General features: G+C 39.3%; 1 protein-coding gene across 1 annotated transcript; it reads right to left on the reverse strand.

Moving 5' to 3' along the window:
• Positions 1-9,032, reverse strand: caprin1a (cell cycle associated protein 1a). Its single transcript, XM_056755298.1, has 19 exons — positions 8,341-9,032; positions 7,536-7,667; positions 6,651-6,713; positions 6,429-6,515; positions 6,099-6,331; positions 5,913-5,995; positions 5,351-5,497; positions 5,217-5,266; positions 4,990-5,073; positions 4,408-4,584; positions 4,238-4,328; positions 4,102-4,154; positions 3,899-4,009; positions 3,682-3,810; positions 3,236-3,389; positions 2,958-3,155; positions 2,783-2,880; positions 2,603-2,663; positions 1-636 (listed from the first exon to the last, which is right to left on the reverse strand). The coding sequence occupies exons 2-19, from the start codon at positions 7,665-7,667 to the stop codon at positions 572-574; spliced, it is 2,016 nt and encodes a 671-aa protein (XP_056611276.1). The 5' UTR covers positions 8,341-9,032; the 3' UTR covers positions 1-571.
• Between the last annotated feature and the right edge of the window lie 3,600 nt (positions 9,033-12,632).

Here is a 12,632-nt window from a genome sequence, read left to right on the forward strand (position 1 = left end):
ACGAAAAACCATTTATTTGTTACCATTAACAGTAATCGAGGGAAATACATTGAAGCAGTCATTCAGCCATGTACAGTAATACATTTCTTGTAAACCATTTGGTGGAGCCAAAAAGAAAATCATGTTACAAAACAGTAGATATGAGCTAATTCTTCACATTAACAGTTCATTTGGCCAAAATCAAAGTGCCTTTGGTATGTGGTGTGCTTCACATTCAAAATCGAATAGCTGTTCCCTGCTATGTCATGTACTTCGAGTCATTCCCACCAAGTTCAACAAAAACCCAGACACACAAAATCAAAGGCACATGTTCTGTCTCAATATGCTTACAGGCTGTCAATAGCATATGCTCTGGAGAAAGCTTTGAGAGTTCTGAGCAATTACAATTCTACAGCGCTATAGTCTCATTGATAGTGGGTTTTCCATTGAAATCTATTGATTATGTCCTTATTCGCTATGATGTTGTCATCTAACTACAAGGTCTGGAGTGTCACAGATTGTGTTTGGGAGTCCTGATGGGTGAAAGAGGTAAGAAGGTGGAAAGGGGCTGATAATGGCTAAAGCACAGGGTTTAGCTGGTCTGTTGTGCAGCCATGGGACCCATTCCTCTGCTCGCCCGATAAGATCCCCCTCGCCCTGAAAGCCAAATACATCACAATAAACAGTGAATAAAATAGTGCAAACTTGTTTAATTACAACTCTGCCAATAAAAATATTATAGGGGTTCAGAAATTACTTGAGATTCTCAGAAATCAAATACTCAAGTAATGCTTAACAAAACTATACTTTACAGGTGAGATGCACCGATACTCAATTTCTTCACGGATACATATAGCTGATTATTCAGAGTGATCCTTCACTGCAGATAAATGATTCTGAAGATTACATTTAAATTCTAGAATTACTTGACTTTTTGAATGTTATTATTTAATGATTATTAATATTGAACATCAAACTGGTGATGTTCCTTAATTGACTGTTTTTAAACTAAGCCAATAGCATTGAATAATTTATTTTGATACAGATTATTATCCGATATATTGCTGCATCTGTAATAAATACTCTACATTGACTGGTAATTTAAGTGAAAATATATATGCAATAGTTAATTTCTTTATGTAAATGTAATTTATTTCTTGTTGGCCATTTATGTTAAAGGAATAGTCGTTAATTTATTTTCCCTCATATTATACAAAACCTGTAGGACTTATTTTTGTCTTTGGAACTACAAATGAGACACTGAGAAATGTATCAGTGGTTTTGTCTCAAAAGTCTTTTGTGTTAAGCAGAGGAAAGTCATACAGGTTTGGAATGACACAATTTATAAATGTTGGGGTGAACTATTTCTTTAGACTTTACCTTTATACACAGTCTAACTACACCAATGTAGACCACAAATTTAAAAGTACACCAAGACTTTCTTGGGTGGATACAGAGATAACTACTATAACATTCAAAAAGTCTAAGCACACAAAATAAATATGGTGCAAATATTGCTATGCTAAATTATAAGGAATTTCTGTTAGCATAGTGATAAAATGACTGCTGATGTTCGTCATATGAGATTATTTCACATAACAATACAAAAGAAAAAAAAAATGTGTCAATTGCTGACAAATTTAGACTACAAGCAGGTCACTTAACATACTCAAAGCAAATTAGACTTAACACCCAATTAAAATTCATTCAAAGCTGAAAATTCTGTCATTCTTCACACATATCAGTAGAAGAAGAATAAACAAGTATGTTGAAACAGGAAGTGAACACATATTGACCATCTGAACATCTTTTATGTTTACCACAAGTCCTTCATATTTACAATAACACATGGGCGAGTAAATGACAGAATTTTCGTGTCTGGATGAACCATCCCATTAACTTCATTTCAAAGCAGGATGTACTACGTGATGCAAGAGGCAGTAAAGCAAACAACAGAGCTGCAGAAAATGACCTGCCTCCCCTGAGATTACAGAAAGTCAATCCCCACTCTTTAGCAGGCAAAGGGTCGCAGGACAGGTGAGAGGATTTCCGTGCACATAGAGCAAAAAGAAGCAGCGGCAGACAAGCGAGTAATGCAACACATCTTTATTGAAACAACCTCTCAAAGAGTGACATGAGCATACAAAGGGCAGGACAGGAGAAAACTGTTCAAAACGAAATGGGGGGATATAAAAACAAACAAACAATGCCTTCAGTACCAAATACACAGGCAAGAACCGAGTGCGAGGAAGAGGGACAGGCCAACGAAATATCAAAACACTCTCTTGGATTACACTGACTGCGGCAGTTATCTTTTTGCATTTTATTTTATAAAAAAAATAAATTAATGAAAATCTTTCAAGTTTACAGGAATACTTATGTTTTAAACAAGACCTGGCTGAAAAATCACAACACTGACAGTTTCAGCTCTGCGTGTGTCTCTGTAAAACACATTAGTGTATTAAAACTATCAAAGCGGGCTTACTTGAATCAATAAGCCGAAAATAAAAACCACTGTAAAAACATGGGCTGGGGAAAACATTCTCGATAACTGAATGTTGAAAGTGGCAAAACACAAACGAGTCTTCTTAAAGGTTTTAGGATCGCATGGCTTGAGCATTACCTCGAGAGCAACCTCGAGGTCCCTGTGCAGGTCCTCGCTTGAAGTTTTGCTGATATCCATCCTGTGGACAAAACTCATTTATGACTTCAAAACGTACAACGGTACCTTTTCTGTTATCTCATTCCGCCCTTTTTAATTATCCTTTACACAGTTTTACAGCATCATTTTGCTTTGAGTTACCCGTTGGTAGGTGCTGTTGGAGTAATCTCGAGGAGTAGTGAATTGAGTCTGCCCATATCCTGTGTTGGGGAATGGTGCTCGATACCCATCGTATCCACCTTAAGCATGAAGACGTATTTTAACATTTGGGATTTTGAACTGACATTACTTGCTACGGCATTAGAAAGTGTCTCACCTCTAAATCCATTTGATGGTCCACGGTAGCCATTCAAAGCCCCTCTGGCATTTCTGGGTCCACCGCGCGTCATTGCTCTGTTGCTGTAAAAGGACTGACCAGGCCGGCCAAAACCTTGTCCAGGGGACTGCTGAGGAGCAGACTGGTGTACGCCCGCAGATGGAATACCTTGGTCTTGGGAATGGAAAGGGCCGACAACTAAGAACCAAACACGTACAGTTAGGAACAACCAGGCTGGAATATTGATGCAATTTGAAGCGCAAAAGGTTTCCTCTTACCTGACTGCATGGGTTCCTGTTGCAATTCCTGTTGCTCAGCTGGAAGTGCGGCCTGCGTGCTGAAACCCTGGTCGTAGCTAGTCTGGTATTGGTTGGAAATATTCTGTGAATCCATCTCATTGTTTGGAGGAACTGGGGCGTTCATATTGAACACCTAACAGAGAAAGTTCATTCCATTAAACTCACACATAGCCGATCCCAAAATCAGTCTCAATCAAACCTCACTGATACAGTCATGCGTGAAACAGCTCAAACACAAAGGGCAGACAATGAGCTCAAAGAACATGATAAACAAGCTCAAACGTTCTTAGAAAGAGCAATAAAATAAACTTTTTCCGCCAGCAACTCCGTTACACAGCATGAGGAAGGAAACACGAAAGCAGGATGGAGAGACGGACTCTGAGGGGGTGAATTGGAGAGGGAGGGGCAGACAGGTGGAGGCCTACCGCTTGCATGGACTGGAATGGAGCTGCATTAACGTTGATGCCGCTGTGAAGTGGTTTGGAGACAGGCTGAAACACCTGGGGCTGAGAGGAAGGGGTGGGGGGCTGCTCAGACGACAGGGGCATGGAGACCTAGGGTGCGTATATTCTACATCACTCACATATCCAAGCCAAACTGTATGCATAGCATCTACAAAGCAATTGCGGAATGCGTGGTTACCTGGATGGGGTCGATGGAGTCTGTCTGCGGTCGAGGTTCTGAGGTGTGAGGGGGCTGATAGTGGGGGGGTGTGGAGACGAAGGCTTCTTTTGGAGGGGAGACCATCTGAACCTGGGAGAGGAAATGGAGAGCGATGTATAAGCAAGACAGATGTTTGTGACGTTGATTGTTTGGAAGCGTGCACTCCTGTTAATGCAACTTACTTGTGTGGGTTCTGGCTGCACAGGAAGTGTGTTGTGTTGGGGGAGTCTGGATTCTGTGGGAGACCAAGAGAACTGTTTTGTCACCAATGTATTTGTTGTCAGGGTGACCTGTTCCTATTATTGCTAGTATACCAACCTGGTGGACAGACCATCTGTGCAGGTATCATGGGCTGTGCAGACACAATGGCAGGATCTAAAGGAGGTCCTTCAAACTCCAGCATGGAGTCCTGCATCGCATCACACACGCATTATAAAAGACGGTGTCTGTGCTTAAAAGTTAAAACACGAGGAATGACTAGTTCTAACCTGCATAAAGTTGAAGGTACCCTGCATTTGAGCCATTAGGTCTTGCACCACCTGTTTCCTGACCACAGGGTCTGCAGGGGGAGTCAGGACAGCATCCAGTGTGTGTGGTTCTGAGCTGACCAGAGCTGGGCTCATGGCTGCAGGTGGCTGCTGTGGTTGCTGAAGGGTATTTACCGCCTGCAAGAAAAGTTGTAAAAACGGTTCACAATATTAAACAAAGTGCCAATATATAGAAGTATTTGTTCCAAATCTGTATACATTTATTTGTTCTGATGAGCACAGAGAAAGATATTTGGAAGAATGCTTTTAACCAAACAGTTCTTGGCCACCACTGAATACCATAGTAAGAAAAACTGCTTTATGCATTTCTTTGTTTTGTTGAACACAAAAGAAGATATTTTTAAGAATGACTATCACCGTCATTTTTCCTACTATGGTAGTCAATGGTGGCCAAGAAATGTTTGGTTACAAGCGTTTTTCAAAAATATCTTTCTCTGCGTTCATCTGAACAAAGACATTAATACAGATTTGGAACAACTTGAGCATGAGTAAATGATGGCAGAATTTTCATCGCCGTAATACCTGAAGGCTTGTGTTCCACTCTCCTCCTTGTTCATTCTCACTGCTGCTGTAAGCGGCTTCTGGAATAAACTGTCTGTTTACAAACTAATACAAAACAAGAGGTGGGGAACATTGGTGGGGAGCACTGGAAGACAAGCTATGACTTCAATAAATAATTCTGTATACAAGTACATGTTAAAGTTATACAATAGTCGAAATAGTCATCCCCATAAGTCATTAATTCACACCTCTGTTGCTTCAACTTCAATGGTTTCTGTGTATTCTTGAGCAGATACCTCTGTAAAAAAATAATAGCATACTGAGCAAACAAAGGTGCGAGACAGCATTTATTTGCTTTCAAGTTTGACTGATTTTGTTTTACCTGGCTCAGCAGGCCGATTCTCAGTCTCTTGCGATTCCACCACGGCGGTCCGCGTCTCCTCCTCACACACTCCATTTTGATGTGTTTGAGCACGATCAAAGTACCCACTTAGCAGCATTTTGTCCAGGGTCTCCTTAAGGGCTTTGTCTGTCGAAACAAAAACAGGAATCATGTGTAACATGCATGGTGGTTTTATCAAATAATCTTTTCCCACAAAAACAAATTCTGTCAGCACTGGTTTATAGGCTGGCTTTGCAGTGCACTCATATAAACCAAGCTCCTAACCTTAGAGAAATATCCAGGCAGGCTCTGTTTATAATGAAAATGTCCAGCACAGAGGTTTTGTACACACACTGCTGGCTATTTGCCAAGCTCCTGATGTGGGCTACAAGTCAGCATGAAGCACAGCTGACTCTCAAGGGCCCGAGACAGAGCACAGCTTTCAGAAGATAGGGCAAGCGCAACCCTTCATAGCAGGGGCCGAGTGAAGACCAGCCCTTTGGCTTCTAGCCTCATTGTAGAGCAAATATTGGTTTGATGTACTTCAATGAAAGTTACTTACATGTGGTTCCTGCCACAGCTTTATCCCTTCCTTCTAAAAGTTCCCACAAATGTACGGACGCTTCATCAAACTGCTCTGCCAACCTGGAATCAAAAGTCAGTTTTGTTACAGCATATCCAAAAACACAGAATTTACGGTTTGCCAGGAGAATGTTCGCGTCGGACGGAAGTGATACCGAGTCCTTACCTCACATTAGTGTCCCGCTCCGGTCCAATCAGTTTGTAGAACTCGTCCAGGCTGGTAAGCTCCGTTTCTGTAAGTAGAGGGTTCTCAGACTGAGTCAAGTCCCGCCTCACGCTTTCCTCTCCAAGCTGGTCCAGCAAATACTGCACCTCCAGCACCGCCTTCAGTCGCCTACGCTCCGCCTCCTCCCTCTTCAACTGCTCGCGCCTCAACGTCTTTTTTACAGATTTCTGGTTCTACAAGAGAACGATATATTTAAATAACACCAAACATAAATAAACAAATTACAAATTGAAGTTGAACAAGGGTTGAGGTAAAGCATAACACACATACCTCAACATTTAAAGCCATAAAGCTCTTCTGAAGCTCACGAGCAAACTCCAAGTTGTGGGTCACCTCCTGAGCTTTAGACAGAGCTTCCTACAAAAAAATTAAAACAAAATCTTATGAATTCAATACATAAAATATTAGCATATGAAGCATGGGTAAAATATTACAGGTTTAATGAGTTAAAAGCTAAAGCATCAGAGTAACATTTTACTAAAGAAATCATACCAGCTGATCCTGGTTGAGGTGTTCTCCTTTGTCCTTCCTGGTCTGGTAATCATTCAACTTGCTCTTAACAGAGAAATTGATTATATTCATTTGGATTCATATTCATGAGTATGGCTCATTACAAGATTAAAATGTAAATTCACCAAACCCCAAATCCAAATATATAAGAATAAAGTTCTATTAAAGTTCTATAAAAAAATCAAATCAAGCTTGAAATTTTAAACATTAAACCAGAAATACTATTAAAACTATTAAACACAAATAATATTAGTTTATGTTTTAATATTAGTTTGTATGTTACATCAAAAAGTTTCAATCAACTTTTTGCAGACCGGTGTATGTCAGATTTATTTTGATCACACTATCAAATGTATTTCAGGGCATTCAGTCTAAAAGAATTTAAGAAGCATAACTTACATTATAGGATGTAAAAAGGAACAAGAAAATAAACTAGGGCAGTATTTAATTGTATCCATTTGGAATGGATTGGACTGTCAATTTAGGTGTTCAGTAAAAAAAAAAGTGCAATCATCATTAAATCAGTGAACAGCTGATCATGGAGGGTCACTTCCATCCCTCAAACACTCCCACCACATCCTTTTGAGAAGGCTGAGGGCCAAGTTCACCCTTCAAAAGAACCATGATGTCCCAACGGCAATGTTTCGTTTTCAAATCTATAGCTTTTCTCATAATGCCATTAAATAACTGCATCTACAAGTAATAACAACAGCAAGAGACTAAAAATTGCCCCAATAACTATTTATGTATTATGTTATTTCATATGCCTACACAGGTCATGTACAGCCGTAAAATAGAAAACATGTTTTAAAGACAAATCACATGACACGTGTGTGACAATTTTATTTCATGTTGACATTAAACTACCTTTCTCTTTTCCATATTGCGAACCTTCTTGTCAATGATAACAAGAACTTGCTTGAGGGTTTCAGATGGTGCCCAGGCCAAATCTGGACTGGATGAGTTAACAGCATTGTCGCCAGTTGTCACTGATGGCATCTGTAAAGAGAAAGTTCAGCTGAGACTAAGTTTAATATTACAATGAATTACAGCTTAACAATACCTACTCTTAAAGAACACAAATACTTTCGATTTTGATTTACTGCACTATATAAGTAGATCCAGGTATATATTTAGCCGTTTTAAAACGAAGTGAAAAACTAAAATGTTCATTTAAACAAAGGTCCCAAGAGACGGACAACCCAATTATTGTGTGATGTGTCCACACTCCGATCCATAAATTCTGCTATAAAGAGACAAAAACGACACAAATTAGACTACGATAAAATAAGACTTATGTCATTGCCGCATGTAGATTTAAAATTAGGGTTAATCTTATAACGCGTTCAAACGTAGAACACTGGGTTCATTATTCTTGGCCGGATGATCAGACTGTTGACTAGCAGAACATCCCTTCACTGCAGCCCTCATATTTATTACGCACACGTAACATGAGGCTACAGTTCCCACAACCGAGGGACCGAAGATGTTCTTCTGCCTTCAAATAATACACAAGTAAGTTAACCAGTAAAACCCAGTTGTCACTACAAAATCAAACTACTTCATTCTCTCAGTGAACGTAGCGGATTCTATTCGTTAGCCGCTAACCGGAGCTAGACGTCGCTTTTGTGTATGCGGGGCAGAGACAATTATTTTAATCGTGGAGTCTTACCTTGACTTTCGATGTATTGAACTAAATCTTTATATGATGCAGTTGGGTTTCAGTTACTAAGATGTGGTTTTATCCTGGTATAACAGACGGTCCCGGTAACTCTAGCAGCAGTTCCGCGAGTTTAGTCTTAACAATGCAGAAGCGCTGAAGAGGACCCCAATAGGTGTCTACGTCTGCGCCTGAAACAATTTTAACACTCAGGGGTCGTGCAGAACGCCTGTCGCTACCCGATCCTACCCGGAAACCAGATTTGTTCTGCGCATACGCGAAACTGACGCCACTTCCAGTTTATCCCGATTTTACAACATTGGACTCGATCAAGTGGAATCGAGTCCCCCGTCAAATTCCGTCCCCTTTGGACCCCGAGTGATTCTATTGGCTGAAAGAAAGTCTATTTGACTAATCTTTTAGCGCCTGATTGGAATCGTTACAAAATTACAGTACGATACATGTCACTAGAACTTTGTAAAAATGACCATTAACGTAGTTTGCATTAAGCGCTTGCTATGCCTGTATGTATATGAGGCTATTGGTAGTGAAATCAAACAAATCTCGTTCTTACTGTTTTAGTTATCTTACCTATCAACTAGCATAGCGTAGAACTACGTGGTAGCTAGCGCTTGCGAAATATTCATTGACAAACATTCACAAAAATGTTAATTTTGCACCATTCGGGGTCCTAAAGGGGACTCGTTCAGGTGTTGCACGATTTGTACGGCGCAATTGCGCATGTGTAGAAGCGCATCACAACACGTGTCCTGCTGAATCGTGCTCGATTAGATATTGGGTGAAGACTGTTGAGTAAATGTGATAGGTGTATGGATTCTTTTTCATTTGATGTACAATTTAAAAATGATATCTTAAAAGGAGAAATTCCTGACAGCCGTACAGAGCGTCGGAAGGTTAAACGGGTGTCTACGAATTATACCTTCAAAGGAAACTAAATACCGAGAAACTGACTCTCTAACGTTATACAATATGTCATGTGCTTAATTTATACGTGAACTATAAATTACCTGTTCAGTTCCCGTATTTGAGTGCCCTGCTGAAGATAAATTGATTTGATAACAGAACCCTTAGCTTTCTGCCATTTAAACCATTACAAAATTCCTTTTTGTAGTGTGTTGGGGATCATGAGAGGTTTGATGTTACATCTGCCACAGTAGAGACCATAGTTTCCATCCCATTTCCATTATAACCATTAAATCTAATAGGGGTTGTTTATTTTTTTTCAGCAGGGTATTAATATATATCATATAAGTGAAGTGAAAGTGACCTTATTGTCAGATATGGTGAACCATACCCGAAAAGTGACCTCTACATTTAACCCATCCAGAGACTAGTGAACCCACGCACAGCAAGTGGTGAACACACATACACCCGGAGCATTGGGCAGCTACATCACTGCAGCGCCCGGGGAGCAAGTAGGATTATGGTGCCTTGCTCAAGGCACCATACATCAACTTTATAAATGTATCGAAATGTACAGGACGAAAGAACAAATCAAAACATCAAATGTACCCTCAGGAAGTATGTAAACAACTACCACAATGATCGGGATCTCCACCTTCCTGCTGTGGTGTATTGAATCAACACTGAAAATCATGTTGTGTTTTAACACATTTATTATATTTCTCATATCTACTGTACATACAATTGTCGATGGTAAAATTGAATTGATGAATTTATTAAATATTTCATGTTAATTAATTTTTCTCTTTTAATATAAATGTATAAGTTCATGTTAAGCTTCCTATGTGATCAGCACTCCACTAAACACAGTCCCTACTTCCTCCTTTTCAACTGACACCCAAGTCTGGTGGTCATGAATGCCAGTCCCATGGGAGAGGACTTTGACATTGTCGACCCAGAAGATGACATTGACACCAGAGTCAACGAGATGAAACTTCTCAATGAAACGGTTTGTATTTCAAAAAGAAAGGTTAATACAGTATTGAATCACTGTCTGAATTATACTTGGGCATAGACTGATCTTTGCTAGGATTCTGTTTTGTATCTAACTCTTAGCCCTTGTTATGTCACTGTTGCTCGGTATATTTAGAGGTTTGGAGAATGTTTCTGGGACTGTGTGTGTGCGCTCAGCTGCCTCAGTCAATACTATCAATAATTATTTATTGTAAGTTGGTCTGATTGGGACATTAACATTTGACAGACTATACATTTTGTTACAGAGTATGTGCAATCCCTGGCCTCGAACCCATGACCTTGGCATTGCTATTGCCATGCACTAATAGAGGCCAGAGAGTTCCTTAGTCGTTTTCAATGAGTTTTCAGTGGTGGGTTCTGTTCTTTTTTGTAGGTTCTTAGCAACATAGAGAGAGTACATGCATAACATGCAACAAAAGTCATTCCGCAAGCGCAAGTTTGTGCGACTACGTTCAGTTTAGGCTGGTGATGATGTTCTGCGCTCTCGGGACCCCAAAGAAAGGACAGGAGACACATTTACAAGTCTGCACCAAGAAGCATTTACTGTGGCCAGCATCTCTTCCAATGCGGTGGCTAATATTGTTAAGGGGTCAATTTACCAGAGGGTCAATGTGTCAAGGCTGATGACAGATTGAAAAACAGATCTGTGCGATAAACATTTTTTTCTTTCTTTTCTACGACAAACAATTGCATGTGTACATATAATAAAATGGATGTCAACGAGGCCTAAATGTTGTTGGGGTACCAACATTCTTCAAAATATCCGAATATTTCAGAATTTTCATTAAATTTTTCATGATTTATGAAATATCATGAATATTTATGAAACATGATTTATATACTTTCATGACATATACATGATATAGGCTATTCTGAAATATGATTATATGCTATTGTTTATAGAACTTAACATAGCTGCCAAAGATGGGGAAATCTATCTATATAATAATACATCTAAACCAAAAACATTTAGGGATGGTTTCCAGGACAGGGATTCATTTAAGACAGTATTTAGTTAAAATAGGATTTAAAAAAAAAATAGGAGTCTTTACAAACATGCATTCCAAAAAGCATTACTTGTGTGCATTTTGAGACAAACCAATGTTACCGGTGAAAGCTGTTTTCAGCTCTAACATTTAATTTAGTCTTAATCCCTGTCCGGAAAGCCGCCCCTTAGACTGAAAGCTACACCACTTTACCAAAATCTGAAAGTTTGTATCAATACTTAAATAAAAACTAATATTAACCTCACTTATGTAATCAATAACAGTATTCAGTTAATTCAATTACAAAATGTACTAATTTCCTCCACTAGAGGTCATCAGTAGACTGTGGCTGTAAATTGATCCCATCTGTCAGTAAAACAAGGTCTAATTTTCACTATTATTTTCCAACAAAGCAATCTCCCGCACATAGACACTAATATTAAATATATATTATTAACATTTAAATGTCTAGGGATAACCATAAACATGTATTATTATAATATCAGTGCTCTGAGATGGTATAGCTTAGTGGATAGAAATACTAGATAGCTTGTGTGAAAATCATGTCTTGCGTTATATTGTGGGATACTCTCTTTCCTCAATCAGTATGTCTGATGCACACAAGCTTAAGCTGCCTGACTATTTAGTAAGCTACAGTCTCGCCACAAAGTAAGAAAGAACGCTTTTGGCTTGAGGAGAATTTGTTTGCACTGACGGGAATCATGCTGATTTTCTCAACTTCTCTTCAAGCCTTTAGAAAAATGACAACCAAGAATGATGAAGCCACCCACAAACATTCAAAGACTGCACACATGCACAGCATAAGTCTTACATGCGTGGCCTGGAGTTAATTATTTATTTGTTTTCTATTTTTTCTATGTAACGATAAAGTAAAAACTGCACCAAACTGTATTAAAAGTGAAGAGGCATTTTGACAAGTAGACTTTTGAACCTCCCTGTAGTTGTCTCTAATTGCAGAATTTAGGAAAAACTTTATTCATTCTTCATCTTTCCCTCTGTTATCACATGTTCACCATACTAGTCTTCACGAGAGATCATCACACTAAAGGACTAGAATAGGAGAGACATGATCACATTCATCGCTAGTGCGGCTGCTGCATTATTTTATTTTCATGTGAGATCCCAGAATGGGATATTGGGCGATTGGATGGTAAAAAGATCCCAAAAACATTACAGAGAGGTAATACTCTTCTCCCTACACTGATGTCAAGCCCACAGAGAAAAAGAAAATTAAAACCAGGGGTGAAAAAGCTGGTGAAGCCACTCCTACCAAGTAACACTCGATGATGGCCCACAAATCTGCAGACACTGACATATGGAGCACTACAAAAACAAATG

This window comes from Triplophysa dalaica, chromosome 1 (assembly GCF_015846415.1).
Source record: "Triplophysa dalaica isolate WHDGS20190420 chromosome 1, ASM1584641v1, whole genome shotgun sequence".
Taxonomy (NCBI): Eukaryota; Metazoa; Chordata; class Actinopteri; order Cypriniformes; family Nemacheilidae; genus Triplophysa; species Triplophysa dalaica.